At 39.8% G+C, this 16,631-nt stretch overlaps 1 protein-coding gene across 5 annotated transcripts in view; it reads left to right on the top strand.

Moving 5' to 3' along the window:
* BICD1 (BICD cargo adaptor 1) overlaps positions 1–16,631 on the top strand; it is a 310,709-nt gene that overhangs the window by 201,604 nt on the left and 92,474 nt on the right. For all 5 annotated transcript variants that reach the window (XM_050918364.1, XM_050918391.1, XM_050918401.1 and 2 more), the window contains exon 3: positions 14,044–14,196. In XM_050918364.1, coding sequence (XP_050774321.1) covers positions 14,044–14,196 — 153 coding nt within the window. The remainder of the gene's footprint in view (positions 1–14,043; positions 14,197–16,631) is intronic.

Below are 16,631 nucleotides of genomic sequence, written 5' to 3'. Positions count from 1 at the left end.
ACTGTAAATAAGAAATGTGTAGCATTATCTTCTGTAAATGTAAACAAACTTGTTTGTCTTAGCGATTGGCTGAATGAGAAGTAGGACTGAGTGGACTTGTAGGCTCTGAAGTTTTACATTGTTTTATTTTTGAGTGCAGACATTTAACAAAAAAAAATCTACATTTGTAAGTTGCATTTTCACAACAAAGAGATTGCACTACAGTACTTATATGGGGGAATTGAAAACTACTATTTCTTTTGTTTGATTTTTTTTACAGTGCAAATATTTGTAATAAAAAATAATATACACTTTGATTTCAATTACAACACAGAATACAATATATATGAAAATGTATAAAACATCCAAAATAGTTAATAAATTTCAATTGGTATTCTATTGTTTAACAGTGCAATTAAAACTGCCATTAATCATGATTAATCTTTTTAATCATGATTAATTTTTTGGAGTTAATCGCATGAGTTAACTGTGATTAATTGACAGCCCTAATTATTAGCACTGTCACACAAGAGCCTAATCCTAACTGGGACTGCTAGAAGCTAATGTAATGCAATTAATAAATAATAAATTGAAGACAGCTTACTCTTTCCTCCAAAGACCATCCTAGATTTGGTGAGGCAGTAGCCCTTCCTGATACCTTCCTCTCCTCGAAGATGCTAAACATGAGAGCAATTATGAGCAAAGTCTGGCTTCTTCCATTTTTACATGTTTAGAGTGAGATAATTCTTGCCAAGAAACTGTGAAGAAAAGTAAAATATTAGCTGTGATGGTGCCCAAAATTATGAAAATTTCCAAGCAAGACTTTTTGTGAAATAATTGTGACCACTTCTATAAATCTCTAAACAAGATATTAGGCTCTGTTAGGAAAAATAGATATATGGCTTGATTCTCCTTTTATTTACTCTGATGCATATCAAGAGTAACTTCACTGAAGTCAAAACCAGTGTTAGTTGAAGGAAAATCAATCCAGTAATTAGTAAAAGGTGACTACTATGTCCTCTTCTGGTCCACTGATTTTTTTTCCAAGTATACTTCTGAATACTGTGAAACCTGCTAGTAATACCCACAAAAAGATTTCTTTATAACAAGTGACTGAGATTTTGTATGCTATTGGGACTGGTGACTGTAGTTACAACATCAGGTGACCATTTGCGCAAGTTTCGTTCTACCACCTTCTTGTGTTAATCATGCTACAATGTTATGAGCTCCTACAAGCTTTTAGTGCTGTTAACGTTTAAGATGGAATGTGCATCCTGTGAATTTTTCTAGTGAAACAGATGGAAGAGGAGGGTGCTTTGCTTGCAAATGATGGCAAATAAAGTTGTAACTTGCATGTGGCATTTACATGATCACAGATTCACTCAGTGTGTAACGTGCATACCCTTCAACTAAAGACAGAGGTTGGATGCTAAGCTCCTCTCCTGCATAAAATGGTGAGTTTCAGCTGAGGATATTACAGACTGTCATGCTCATCTCTCAACAGTACAGCATGATTGCTGCTTTAAAGAATTTAGGATTGAGCTAGTAATAAGATGTAATTAAAACATTTCTGAATCCTGGGAAAGGGAATCAGCTGCCAAGCGGAATGGAGAGCTTATGATAAGATTGACTCTACTGCATCTGAAACATAGGAAAATGGAACAGCATTCTTACTTATTGATTGTGATAAAGAATTCTTATTCCCTTCCATCTTCGAGGAAAAACACTAGCATTTAGCAGTGTCATGCAAAAACAAACCATTAATGGTTACACATTTTTTTTCATTTTAATTTTCTGTGGCATATATAAAAATGATCAGTCTCACTCTTACTCTGTTTAGGTTCTTGTACCATGCACACAGTACGGTGAAATCCTTGCTCCATTGAAGTCAATGGGAGTTATGTCATTGGCTTCAGTGAGGCCAAGATTTTACCCTTAGAGGTGGAGGAAAATTGTGTTGTCGTTGCTCAACCACAAAATAAAAATCAGAAACAAAAATACTCTTTGTTTTCAGACTGAAGTTTGTTTGTTGCTCTAGTGAATTTGCGGCCAATATATAGCTCTTTCAGTTAGTATTACTTTTGTTTTGTGTGCAATCAATCTCCCTTTAGGCCCACTGGAAAATTTAGCATGTAACACCTGATGGATGGCTGGTTTTGTTTTTAAAAAAGAGCAACTGGCAGATGTCACTTCCAAATTACCACTTAGATGGGTTTTAAGAGTTGATCACTTTCAGTTTCTGCAACTGATGAGCAGGAACGGGCTCACGTGAGCCCTTTCTAACAGATCCAAACCTGAGACATTATAGAATGTAGGAATCCCTGTTTTGATTTCATTTAATTGTGGCAGAAATTGGGTATGTTTGTGGAAGAGTTGGAAAAAATTGCTGTGCAGCCCACCCCAAAGTGCTAAAGCCAGCTCTGGAGAAGCCTTTTTTTCTCTGTGTTACTTTGGTCGTGGTAGTTTGTTTTTATTATTTTATACTGGCCTGTTGTGCGGAGTACTGTACAAAGGTAAATCAAAAGTTAGCTCCTGCCTCAGAGTTGACAGTCTAAGGTCTTGATCCTGCAAACACGTATGTGTATGCTTGAGTTCAATGGTATTAATGACATCCTTAAAGTATATATGTATAAGTGTTCATGGGACTGGGAGAATACATGAAGGTGGGTATGAAAGCCAATGTGGAGGGAGGGGATAAGAATGACATTAATGTGAATGCAAGCTCTGTCTAGTCTGCAAAACTTTAAAAAAATATATAGTAAGGTAGCTGAACAAGAGATACTGATTGTAGACGAAGAGGGGAATCTCTGTAAGGAAATGGTGGGGTTTTATGGGCAAAAGAGGGACAGTTGAAAATGGGATCAAGGTAGTTCCTTCCTGTTTAGTGCTGAGCTTGGTAAGCAGGAAGGCCTAGAGACTACATTAGGAGAGAAATAATAATCAAGGAAAGACTGAGAAGGTGGGCATGATGACTATAGGAGGGACTCCACCGAGTGGCACCTGGCTGTTTTTCAGGAGAGTTGTTTCTAGCATTGTTTCAAACACATTGTGGAGGGAGCCTCTGTGATGGGTCCCCGGGTGCAACCAGGACTGTGGGACCCCTGAGCCCTCCAAACTCACCAACCCGGGGTATCCCTCTCACACTGTGATGTTGATGTGAAGCTACATACCTCTGGAAGATACTGCACTTACACAGACATCCACAGGCAGGGACACCTCCAACAGAGTTACGTGAACAATCTCCTAGCCGCTCATGAACTATCAATAGGGGGGCTCCAGCCAATTCCCCCTGCTCCCCAGCCTTGCACCCCAACGCTGTACCATCTTGCCCTGGTCAGAAGCCTGGCCAGTGTATGTTCATTACCCCCTTCACCTTTCCCTCAATGTGCAGTGGGCACACACTAGCCTTTGTAAACTAAGCTAAGATTTCCCAAGCACTTCAACTGTTTTAGGTAAAATGTAAAGATAGATTTTAAGTGATTGTAAGTAGCATGCGTAGAGATCCAAGTTGGTTACTTAAGAAATAAAAAAAATTCACAGTCTAAGTTCTACAAACTAAACAGGATTTGAATCAATCAGTGTCTCACCCTGACAGATGGTGCAAGCAGGTTACAGCTCCTCAATACACAGGCTGGGACCACCTTCCAGCCTGGGACCACCCTTCCCCAGATCAAAGTTTTTGGTCCTCCAGACATTCTTCTGGGTGTTAGGTTGAGGAGAGGGGGTTTAGAGATGCATTTGATGATGTCACTTCTCCTCTTTTATAGTTTCTTCCAGTATGCTGGAAAGATCTTTACTGGGATGTGAGGATCAGGCAATCCCCCTTGGTCAAGCAGTCTCCATTGCATACGTGGTCTCTCTGAGAAGTCTCAAGGGTGGCTGTTGGGAGAGTGGATTCCCTTTAATGAGCCATCAGCACATGTCTGATAGGGTCCTTTGTTGCAATTGAAAGGTTGGCTGTGGGCATCTCACAACATGTTTCAGTAACACATATAGCAGTGCTTCATAACCTCACGTGCAAAGATAGCACATACCATTCAACATGATATTGGTGTTCAACAGATCAAGACTTTTAAAATGACACCTCACAAGGCATACTTTGTACAAAATATATCACAATGATATGATGGTGAATAAGGGGGTTCCAGGATGCTACGTTGAAATACCGCATGCGAGTGAAAAATACAGTACATGATCTTCCACCGTCCTGCTCTGTTTGCAGACTGCAGAGAGCAGCCAATTTACTAGTCTCCTTGTCCTCTAGTCACTGAAGGGTGCAGTGACTTTGATTGTTTTTCCTCATCTCATCATGCCACTGTGATAATGCTAAGTCCTCAAGCACACCGATAGCCGGTGGTACCTGGAGGCAAGGGTCAGTGACATCTTGATCTTTTGGCTTGGTCAGAGCTGTGGGGAGCCCGGCTGCACCACCAAGGATTACCCTGCCTGCTGCTACTGCTGAAACCCCTCCCTAAAGGGGAGTTCAACTGCTACAGGCCTGGATCTTGCATCAGGATCCTCTAATGTAGACTGCTGTGCCCACTTAATCTACAGGGCTCTTCAAGGACACATGGATAGCACTAGTGCAGGGGTGGGCAAACTATGGCCCAGGGGCCACATCCGGCCCTTCTGACATTTTAATCTGGCCCTCGAGCTCCCACTGTGGAGCGGGATCCAGGGCTTTTCCCACTCCAGGCAGGGAGCGGAGTCGGGGGCTTGCCCCGCTCTGTGCATGCTGTGGCTCCCAGATGCAGCAGCATGTCCCTCCTCCAGCTCCTATGCGTAGGGGCAGCCAGGGGGCTCTGCACAATGCCCCCACCCCAAGCACCACCCTGGCAGCTCCCATTGGCTGGGGACCATGGCCAATAGGAGCTGCAGGGGTGGCACCTGCAGACAGGGCAGCATGCAGAGCCACCTGGTCACACCTCTGCATAGGAGCCAGAGGAGGGACATGCTGCTGCTTTGGGAGCTGCTTGAAGTAAGCACTACCCGGAGCCTGCACCCCTGATCCCCTCCCATGTCCCAACCCCCTGTCCCAGTCCTGATTCCCCGTCCTGCCCTCCAAAATCCTTTGCCCCAGCCCAGAGCATACTCCTGCAACCCCAACCCTTCACCTACATTCCCATCCCAGAGCCCATACCTCCAACCAGAGCCTGCACCCCAACCCCCAGCCCCCTCCCACACCCTGAACTCCTCATTTCTGGCCCCACCCCAGAGCCCATTCCCCCAACCAGAGCCCAACCCCAGTTTTGTGATCATTCACTGCCTGCCATACAATTTCCATACCCAAATGTGGCCCTTGGACCAAAAAGTTTACCCAGCCCTGCACTAGCAGATCCTGATGCAGGATCAGGACTAAGACTTTAGTTCACTTTTAATTAGCTTTCACATGCAATTGTGGGAAACAATGGGCACTATGCACTCATCCTCCCTTCTGGTCGACCTCCTCGTACTCTGCATAGGTCCTCAATCCCATGTGGTGCCCTCCAGGTCAGAAGGAATAATGGTGTTGTGGCACCTCGCATGCATGGAATGGGTTTATATGGCGAATTAATGTTGCTTGGATGGACCACCTATCACATTATTCCATTCCTGGTTTGGTGCATCCTTACTGTCTGAGTGGATTTTTTTCTTTGAAATCTGCCAACTCTTGAGAGTATCATCCTGTATAGATTAGTTGATCCCTGGCTGTATTCCCTCTGTGGCCACCAAAATCCACAGATTTCTAATGGTAATGTTGTCCTAGAGAGGGACTTCTATAGGGTGGGAAGGGAAAGAGCATGGCTTTTCATCTCCCGCTTTATGTGTTGGTTTGCTTCCTTGTAAACCATGCCAGGAGGGTAGAATATGTTCTATACAGGGCTGGCTTTAGGAAGTGCGGGGCCCAATTCGAACAGTTTCGACGGGGCCCCGGCAGGAATGACTTAAAAAAAACCCACATGTAAAAAAACACTTGGGGCTTGTACTCACCAGGCGGTGCTCTGAGTCTTTGGCGGCACTTCGGTGGCGGGTCCTTCACTCACTTCAGGTCTCCAGGGGCACTGAAGGACTCGCCGCCGAAGACCCAGAGCGAGCAAAAGACCTGCCGCCAAAGTACCGCTGAAGACCCGGAGCACCACCAGGTGAGTAAAAATTAAAAAGGCGCCTCTAGCCAGGGAAGAGATTCTCACTGGGTGCAGGGCCTGATTTGGGGGAATTGGTGGAATAGGCCTAAAGCCGGCCCTGGTCCTATAGGATGCAGATATAGATTTCCTCTTCCATTTTGATTGTTTATTTATTAAAACTCAAACACAAATCAATTTTTTAAAAAGAAAAGATGTAATTGGACCATATAGCTCCTAACAGGCTACCCCAAAGGCAGTAGAATAAGAACATTTTGGCATTTTTGGGGAGGGTTTTTTTTAGTCTCAAGAATTTTTCATTCATTTATTTTTGTTCTCCTAGGGCCAAATAGAAACAAATTTAGGATGGAGAAAGAAACAGAAATTACTCATAATATGTTAAATTCTAACCCAAGGTAAAATATAACTAAAAAGATTTATTAAGTATTGGTGTCTACAAAACCCACACCTTTTATTTTCATCTGTGTAGATTAAAGTGAATTTGGCACCCAAGTTTACAATGACAGGTGTTCCCAGACTCAAGAAAGCAGATATTAGTTTAACCATAAATCGTCCAACTGACATAGTCGGCTTCAAAACATCCCATTTATTGTTAATACATTACAAAAGTCATATTCAAATGGGCTTTTGTATTGCATACATACAATATTCGGTTATTAAAACCAAAGTACCTAATTTTCATTGTTTTTGCTCCTGAATTACTAAATTAATAGTAGAAATTCACATACAATGCAAGTGGTTGTGGCTGCACTTCCCACCAGATAAGACTTAAACTTTGGTCCAGTGTAGACTAGCTTTGGTGCACATATCTGATTGTTTTCTGATTAACAGAGCTGAAAAGCCCTTCACTGTGGAAGAAAATAGGCTTTTTATTGTGCCAGATGCTGCCGGCATCACTTCTGCTTAACTTGGAATCCCTCCCTTGAGTTTTATGTGAAGTAATGTGGAAAAAATGCTCATGACTCCATGTCCATATATAAGCCTAAATGAGACTCCTAACTATATACTGGTAAAGGATCAATTAAACATCTGGGGAATCGGCCTAGCTCTGTTCCAGAGAATAAAAAGACATGTTAACTAAACACATAGGAAGACACAGTTCCCTGAACTGAAGAGTTCACAGTTCATGGCCATGGGCCTTAGGCATATGCCCAAACGCTTGGGCACATACTTTACTTTACAAATTTGAGTAGTGCCATTGAAGATGTGCCTGATGATTGCAGATATTAACTCTTTAGTTCCATCTTAATTGGTGCATTCAATTTTACATTGATTAGGATTTATTCTATTCAATCCTATATAGGTTCTTATATTGCCCTTATTACCGTAGCATCTGAATAACTTCCAGTAGCGCATTAAGAAATATGCTAACACCTACAGTAATTAATGCCCACTAGTCACGGTCTGATCCCATGCTGACAAGAAGTCTGTTGTCTTCTTTAGTTTCATAGGTGTCTCTTTCTTGCTTTTTTGGCACAGATGCATTAAAATCATTGCACCAAATTCTTCTTGTGATTGAGACAGAAAATAACCTCTAGGCATTAAAACATGACTCATGTACCTTTAGCGCCACCTCTTGGGTTAACAGTGTTTTACAGATACAGTAATACAAAGAAGGGAATCTTCTCTGGAGGTGATAAAAAATCTTTTGGTTAAACCCTTGCAAACATTTCTGGATCAGCAGCCATCCCTTGGAACTTTAATAGTACATGATTAAAAGCGAAGTTGAATTATGAATTATTTTGCTGATCATAGAATCATTTGGTTTAGAATTGTCTCCTAGTGGCTCATCTGGAAAATTGCCCTGCTGATACACCCATTTTACATCATATAAAAGTATTTTGGTGCATTTCAAAAATCCTGAGAGAGGCTTGATGTGATGATCAAAATGTGACACTTGCATCATGCTTCGACACTGGCTTATGTATCAGGAGACTGTTGTATATGTCATAATGATGTATTGTTCAGTCAAAATATTTTAAAAAAAACTGACAAAAATAATAAACACAATTGTTGCCAGACATATTTCCTATGTCTCTAATCAGAACATTTGGTGGAAGCAAATATAATACTTGTGACAGGGACCAAATACAAACTTAGCATGTTATTTTGAAAAGACAAAAGAATATTTCACCAATGCAAACCACACAGAAATAGCATAACTATGAAAATTCTGTAACATTACTCGCTATCCTGAAAGACCTTTTCTGGCATTTGCTCATACTAGGTGCTAATTTGAAAAAAAAACTCTATAGATTGCTTTTAGATTAGCCTTGATAAAATATTGGGCTGTACTAGTAAAGCACAGCATTTTATGTGTGGTATTGAAAATGAAACAGTGCTTTACAGCTGGATCTTTGCCAGCATAATGCAGGCTTTTGCAAGTGCCAAGGGAGAGGTTGGAGTATAGAGTGCAATGTTATGCCATTTTCAGTGACAAGATTTGTGTTTTACCTTAGTGAAATATTGTATCATCTTTTCAAAATAACATGCTGAGTTGGTGTTGGTCCCTATGACAGTACTATTACTGTCTTGCTTCCATCCGATGCTTTGGATAGACACTTAAGGTAACACTGCAGACAGAACTGTTAGCAGACAGAATTTTTGGCTGGTTCTTTTGTTGTTGCTGTTATTTTTTGTTTTAACCAGAGCAAATAGCATATTGTTCTGTAGTAACACTTTCTATATGGATAAAAGAAGGGAGAGAGGAGAAATATTATAAGTGGTTCTGTTTATACTTCCAGGAATGTGTAGGAGAAGCCGTGGTATGTGGTGAAGGAATGAGCAGTCTGTTGTTTGTTTTAATATGATGAATTTAAGAAAGATGGCCATTCAAGCTTCCTGTACAGTTGCTATATGTTGTATTAGGGGGAAAATTGGTTCCATTCCTTGGTCTTACACATTCAGTTAATCTTAGAACCGTTTCCAAAATAAAGTAGTTTGTAGTGCATCAGTGAAATAACACATCAGTGATTTGGTAAAAAGCCTTTTTATTCAGGTCTGTTGATCTCTGGCTATTTTGTCCCCTTCCTGCTTTTTCTAAGAGCTATTCCTTTTAATCAATGTAGCCGATTGCTGAGCCAGTTTTCGGGGAGGGGGGAGGAGGGGGGTTTAATATTTACTGTATCTCAGAGTATGTGATGGATTTTGTAAAAATTAAGTATAGGATAAAATAATTGATTAGTTTTGTATAATTTTTGTCAGAACCTTAATTTTATGTTATCAGCTATTCAACCTTCCTACCCTTTGCTTCATCCAACAGTTACAAATTACTAGTTAAGATTTTTGACCTTCAACATATTTTTGGTTGTGTGTTTTTGAAAATTTAATTTTATGTATAAATTTGTTGTTGCTCATGAAGGACTGGCATAATAGGCCTGATGTGAGTCTTTCCATTGACTTCACTGGGGTTTGGATCAGACTTAATGTGAACAGACATTAGGTTTCTTGTGTAATTCTGCTAATACACCCTAATCCTGTCCTATCACAAGCCTTTCCTAAACTGCAATTGGCTACAGGCCTGAGCCTGCTGTGGACCACTTCAGCAGTCCTGAGAGATTCCTTTAATGGATGGGACTGTTATGCAGAAGGAGAATTCTTTAAAACACACTTGTTGCCTGGGTTGATTTTTCAGCCACCTGCTCTTCATCCAGGGGCTGATCTTCTTCCTGCCATTAGTAAGGTTGTGAGATAGCACAGTTATGCTTGGCATAAGCTCTCTTTTAGGGCTGGGTGTTGTCCCCATACTGCTATCCCTTCAGTCCATTTTGTCTCACATTTCTCATGAAAGTAGACTTGCATGTATACCCAGACCCTACAGGAGCCAAAATTAAAGACATAATGTCAGAAATGGAAAACACAGGCAATTGTTCAGTGGTATTGGAATTATTAATAATATTAGACATTAATAATACTAACGTGGGAAATCACCAGACACTAATTTAACCATTAATTCTTTTATTTAATGTATACATCAAATGGTATTTTATACAATTGCTCTAAACATGCCTGACAGCCTAAAAATAAGCAGTCACTAGAGCCAATACAGTAACAAAGTGTTCATAAACATGTGATCAGTATACTTACAGCTGGGTGAGACCTGGGGAAAACTCTCATTCTGGTGTGCTGCAGCATGATCAGGTAGAGTATGACAAAGAATCTTCAATTTCATCATTTTTTATAGCCTTTAACAAACAAATGATGTCACTGCCAGATACTGACTTCAGTTAAAACCAATTTGAGACAATTCACCCCTATTTTCAGTCTTAATCCAGATAAAATTGAAGGTATGTCTACACTGGCACTTGGTCGGCAAAACTTTTGTTGTTCAGGGGTGTTAAAAACGACACAAGTTTTAATGGTGAAAAGTGCCGGTGTGAACAGCATTTTGTCAGCAGGAGTACTCTCCGGCCGACAAAGCTGCTGCTTCTCATGTGGGGGTGGAAGTTTTTGTTGGCAGGAGAACTCCTGCAGCTACACTGCATGTTTTTTTTGTGCTTCAATATATTTTATAGTGGTTTATAGTTTTATCTTCTAGGATTTTACGCTTGTTTAACTCAGATGCAAAACTAAATATCTGTGTCTTGCAAATCAACTCAGAATTGAAAACACTTATGTACTAGGAATTAATCTGTACATACAGACAGAGCCAGATTACACTTTTGTAGGGCCCTGAGCCAGAGCAAATGGGGGGACCCCCCCATCTCTTCCACCTGCAGTCCCTCCCACTCTCCCACCCAGTGCTCCTGCTGGGGAAGTGGGATCAGGGCATGGGGGCTTGCCCTGCCTTCCTGGTGCTCCTGCCAGGGAGTGGAGATTGGGGTGCAGGGGCTTGCAGGAGCACCACGTGGATGGAGCAGGGCAAGCCCCACCACCCTGACCCCACTCCCCAGCAGGAGCACCAGGCAAGCGGGTGGAGGAATAAATGGGTAGGAATAGATGGTAAATTTTCAGAATGGACGGGGTAACTAGTGGTGTTCCCCAAGGGTCAGTCCTAGGACCAGTCCTATTCAACTTATTCATAAATGATCTGGAGAAAGGGGTGAACAGTGAGGTGGCAAAGTTTGCAGATGATACTAAACTGCTCTAGATAGTTAAGACCAAAGCAGACTGTGAAGAACTTCAAAAAGGTCTCACAAAACTAAGTGATTGGGCAACAAAATGACAAATGAAATTTAATGTGGATAAATGTAAAGTAATGCACATTGGAAAAAATAACCCCAACTATACATACAATATGATGGGGGCTAATTTAGCTACAACTAATCAGGAAAGAGATCTTGGAGTCATCTTGGATAGTTCTCCAAAGACATCCACGCAGTGTGCAGAGGCGGTCAAAAAAAGCAAACAGGCTGTTAAGAATCATTAAAAAGGGATAGCGAATAAGATGGAGAATATCTTATTGCCCTTATATAAATCAACGGTACACCCACATCTTGAATACTGTGTACAGATGTGGTCTCCTCATCTCAAAAAAGATATTCTAGCACTAGAAAAGGTTAAGAAAAGGGCAACTAAAATGATTAGGGGTTGGAACGGGTCCCATATAAGGAGCGATTAGAGGCTAGGACTTTTCAGCTTGGAAAAGAGGAGACTAAAGTGGGATATGACAGAGGTATATAAAATCGTGAGTGGTGTGGAGAAAGTGAATAAGGAAAAGTTATTTACTTGTTCCCATAACATAAGAACTAGGGGCCACCAAATGAAATTAATGGGCAGCAGATTTAAAACAAGTAAAAGGAAGTTCCTCTTCACACAGCTCACAGTCAACTTGTGGAACTCCTTGCCTGAGGAGGTTGTGAAGGCTGGGACTATAACAGGGTTTGAAAGAGAACTAGATAAATTCATGTGGTGAAGTCCATTAATGGCTATTAGCCAGGATGGGTAAGGAATGGTGTCTCTAGCCTCTGTTTGTCAGAGGATGGAGATGGATGTCAGGAGAGAGATCACTTGATCATTACCTGTTAGGTTCACTCCCTCTGGGGCACCTGGCATTGGTCACTGCCAGTAGACAGGATACTGGGCTGGATGGACCATTGGTCTGACCCAGTATGGCCATTCTTATGTTCCTATGACCATGCTCCCTGGCAGGAGCCCTGGGCAGGTGGAGCAGGCTGGAGCGTGGGGGTACCCCAATTGGCTGGGGCCGCTGGGAATGGGCCCCGTTAGCCCAGTGGCTAATCTGCCACTGCATACAGAGCCAGATATACACAGGTCACTGAATGCAATTTCTATAGTGCCTGTTTCTTACAGAGATGTTCAACTTTTCAGAAAGATATAATGTCTGTGATTGCTCTCCCTTTGCAGAAATCATAGATTATATTATTTTCTATCTCTGCTCCTTCTGGCATCACAGCAGAGACAGAGTCTATGCCATCATTATGAATGGAGCCTTTCTTCTTACTGTAGAATATTCCATTGTACCCCCCAGGTACCACTGCTACTGCAGTACTCATCATTCCTGCAGGGGGTGGGAGATGCAACTGATGGTCCTTACTGCCATGAATCAGGACTGAAGGGGGGCTCACATACAGAGCAGTGCTGCCTTGAAAGACCATATCTGTCGCTGATTCCACTTTCACCTACTTCATTATAAACAGGGTTGGCAGAATTGGATTTTTATTTTTTTATCATTTCAACGGATAATATTGATGTTTATTTTTACACTTTATTTTTATCAATTTAAATTTTTACAGTTGCAGGAAGTTATGAGTGTCAGACAATAATTAGATAATGAGAGTAAACTTTGAGATTCAAAAAGTTAAAGCTTTATAACTGCTAAAATACAAATGGTCAACATCATATGTCAAAATTTTACCCTTAAATCAAACTCTAATAAGTTGTCAAGCAGCATATTTGTTACTTTGCCTATCTGTAAAGTTTGATTATTGTTGATGGAAATGGTTCTCATTGGTTTGGGTATGGTGACATCAACTTTTGTTGACATTTACCGATTAAAATCAACTCATTCCAAGCCTAATTATAAATCAGGAGTAACTCCATAGAAGACAGTGGGGTTATACAAGTGTACCATTAGAATCAGGCCTCTGATATCTGATGATTTAGAGAGATTAAAGGTCACTTCAGCATCTGAATCTCCCACAAAGAATAACCTTAGGAAACCCAAGCTCTGGATGCAAAAAATTAGTTAAACCTAGAATTAGATGCAGTCAAATAACTTTTTGGTGGCAGTTCTTGAAACATATATAAGAATGTTGTCTAGAAAACTGGTAGGGTTATTGTCTAAATGACTTATACATATACCACTTTATACATACAGCAGAACCTGAAACAAGAGACCACCCTAATGGGTAAACTCTGGGCTTAAGAAGCTGCCTCATGTTATCCTAAAATACTCTGGCTTTATTAGAAGACCACATCTGTTAGACAACTGAGTTTTCCATCCTTTGAGTAGTCACTTGCAACTGGTTTCACTGAATAGTACAGCACACAAATACCTGTACTTGATTTCAAAACATGAAGTTGGTTCTTATATTACTTCTTCTTGGTTAATAGTTATCTTTGCAAGACAGACACCATTATTCATTTTTCTGCTCTACGAGTCTAGTGTGTTGTCCTTTAGTGAAAAACAGTAGGCAATTGTGTTTTGATCTAAGCCTTTCAACCAGGCTTCTAGCAAATAAAAGCAATAAGATGATAAAGCACTGGAGGGCTTTTTAATTTAAATAGAAAATTAATCTTGGAACTATTTTGTTCAAGTTTCCATATCATATATGCTCATTTGTATGCATCCAGTTGTATAACAAAGTACAGAAACTATGGTATGACAACATATTAATTGTGGTGCTGCCGTTTCGACATGTAGTGTTACATCATTTTGATTACTTGTTTGTTGCCATTGTTATACACTGGGGCCATGTTTACCATTCATGCTGCTGTAAATGAAATAGTAATATGTTGGGTTTTTTTTCCTCTCTTTCAGAATAACGAAATGGCAGAGCTGCAGAGAATACGGATGAAAGATGAAATTCGAGAATATAAGTTCCGAGAGGCAAGACTTCTTCAGGATTACACAGAGCTTGAAGAAGAAAATATCACTTTGCAAAAACTGGTGTCCACACTGAAACAGAACCAAGTAAGCACAGAAGAGATTTTAGATGCTAGACTAAAAAAAAATACAACACTGATTGACTTTAAACTGCATAAGTTGACCTATTTTAAATTAATCTGGTATGAGATATTTCATATCTTGCTGGCTATTGTTAAATAGAGTATTGGCAAACTAACACACTGGAAATCTTAAAGTGCTGAATGCATCCGGAGTGCTCCATGACAAATTAAAACCCCACTGCAACCAGCTGTAAACAATATCCAGGATTGCTCTCCACTTAATATGTGTGCACAACTCGCAATGATGTGAAGGGAAACTCAGGCCCACTTATACATATATGACATTTAGAAATGTTACTCTGAAAAACGTAAATTTTTTCTGTGGAAAATGTTGTTGCTGGCAAAGTAATCAAGAAAACTGTTGTCTTGGACAAAAGGGATTTGTTCCTCTGTCAAAAGTGCTGTCTTGTCACAATAAATTGGTAAATATGCAATTCAGGTGATTAAACTGGAAATATTTTTCTTCTTTTAAACACATTCCATGCCAGCGCCAGATAACAATTTATAAGGCAATGCCTTCATTTCAAACAGATTGTAATTGCTTCCTGCGTCCATAACATGCAGTTGCTTTTTAAGGCCTAACATGCTCAACGGGATAAATAGGGCTTTTATCAAGTATCCAAGATTGCCACAGTTTCTAGAGGGAGTTTGTTAACAAAGCTATCTTGTTCCTGTCAGGATTTGCAGTACTATTTCATCTAACTTTTACTATTTTACCCATCCTGACATGGTGAGTGAAGCACTTAGAACAAGGTAGCACAACAGGGGACATGGAGATAATAGAAACAGATCCATACTTTCCTTTCCTTATATTGAGACACCATGACTTATAAATTTCTAAAACTAAATTTCCAGTCGATTGTCTTTATCAGAGAGGTATTATCCAGGCCACTGTATCCCCACTTTGAGGTACAAGTATGATTCTCACTAGCTTCATGGAAATGATCTGCACAGATCTTGGGAAAACTAGACCCATGAATGGACTGTCATAGTTTCCACCAGAAGAGACTCTTTTCACAAGTGTTTGTATCTGTTAGAACACTTCACTCTTAATGAAACTGAATACCAGGGCCCCATAAAGAGGAAAAAATATTTGGCATATTTTGATTGAGTTAAAAAAATCACTGTATTTTTTTATCAAATACTTTTTGTATGTTCTTGTAACTCAGAAAATAGTTTTGATCTACAAGATGGAATTTCATAAGAGCTTAGTGTTGTATATTCTTTAATTTATAAAATCATGTATTATGTAGTCCTTGATATTTTATGATCAGATCTTTTTAGGCATTTGGAAGAAGAATCCATGAAAAATGGCAATGTAAAAATCAGTTACTGTTCAGACAGTGCAAATCTCTCTGATTTTCATGAGAATTTCACCGCTTATATTATGTGTATAATCAAGAAAATATAGATACTGGATTTTATTAATAGGGCCTGTGTTTTCAGGATTAATTTCCCTACAAAACAACAGCAACACAGATTTATGACCCCCAAATCCAAATCACAAAATCTGGGATAAACCCCAAACCTTCAGATTTTCAAAAACTTCGCAGTATAATCAGTCACTAAATTTCCTGAGCTGTTTGCTCAGTGACATAATATCAGTCTGAAGGTTCAAATTCTAAAGACTGCCTTTTCAGCCAGCTCCCAAATAAGTCTTCAACTGTCTACTGAATATCTAAGCCCAAAAGGAACTTGCTATTCACAGGGACCCATTCCTTATATTATATTTAAATTCTGCTTTTCAAATATTTCTGTAGACACCAAATGAAACAAAATTCCAGACCATCCACTGAAGATGCAACTAGTAATGCCTGCCAACTAGTAATGTCTGCCAAATTTTTCACTTGAATTGTTTGACTTGGGAATTGTTTACTTGGGAATTTTTCAGCATTTACTTGAAAACCAAATTTCTCCCTCCACCTCCAAAAGACATTATTACACTACTTAAGCTGATTTATTTTAAAATCTGAATTTTACAAATTAAAAATATTAAAGGAATATCATCAAATTAAAAGTCATACCACTGTCTGTTTAAAGCTACCATTTTTATAAGTAGAGCTGATTGGAAAATGGAAACGTTAATGAATCTTTATCAAAATTTTGTTTGAATGAAAAAAATGTCTGGCTCTATTTTATAATGAACAGAAAAGAAATTGAAAGGAATTAGTCAGAAACTATTTTTCTCTTCCTTTTTTTAAAATGTATTTTGTGGATTTAACAGGAATTTGTGTATAGTCAGTTTGCAGTGTATGGTCAGTACATTTCCATTTTGTTTGTGTGGGTCTTTTGTACAGCAACAAGGAACCGGAAAAAAAATTGAAAATTGGGAAATTATTTCCTATAAATTTAAAAATATGATTAGGTAAAGCCACAGAAACTGTTCAAGGGATTCAGGGG

Source organism: Gopherus flavomarginatus, chromosome 1 (genome assembly GCF_025201925.1).
Source record: "Gopherus flavomarginatus isolate rGopFla2 chromosome 1, rGopFla2.mat.asm, whole genome shotgun sequence".
NCBI lineage: Eukaryota > Metazoa > Chordata > Testudines > Testudinidae > Gopherus > Gopherus flavomarginatus.
The sequence above is the reverse complement of the archived record's forward strand: the minus strand, read 5'-3'. Positions and strand labels throughout refer to the sequence as shown.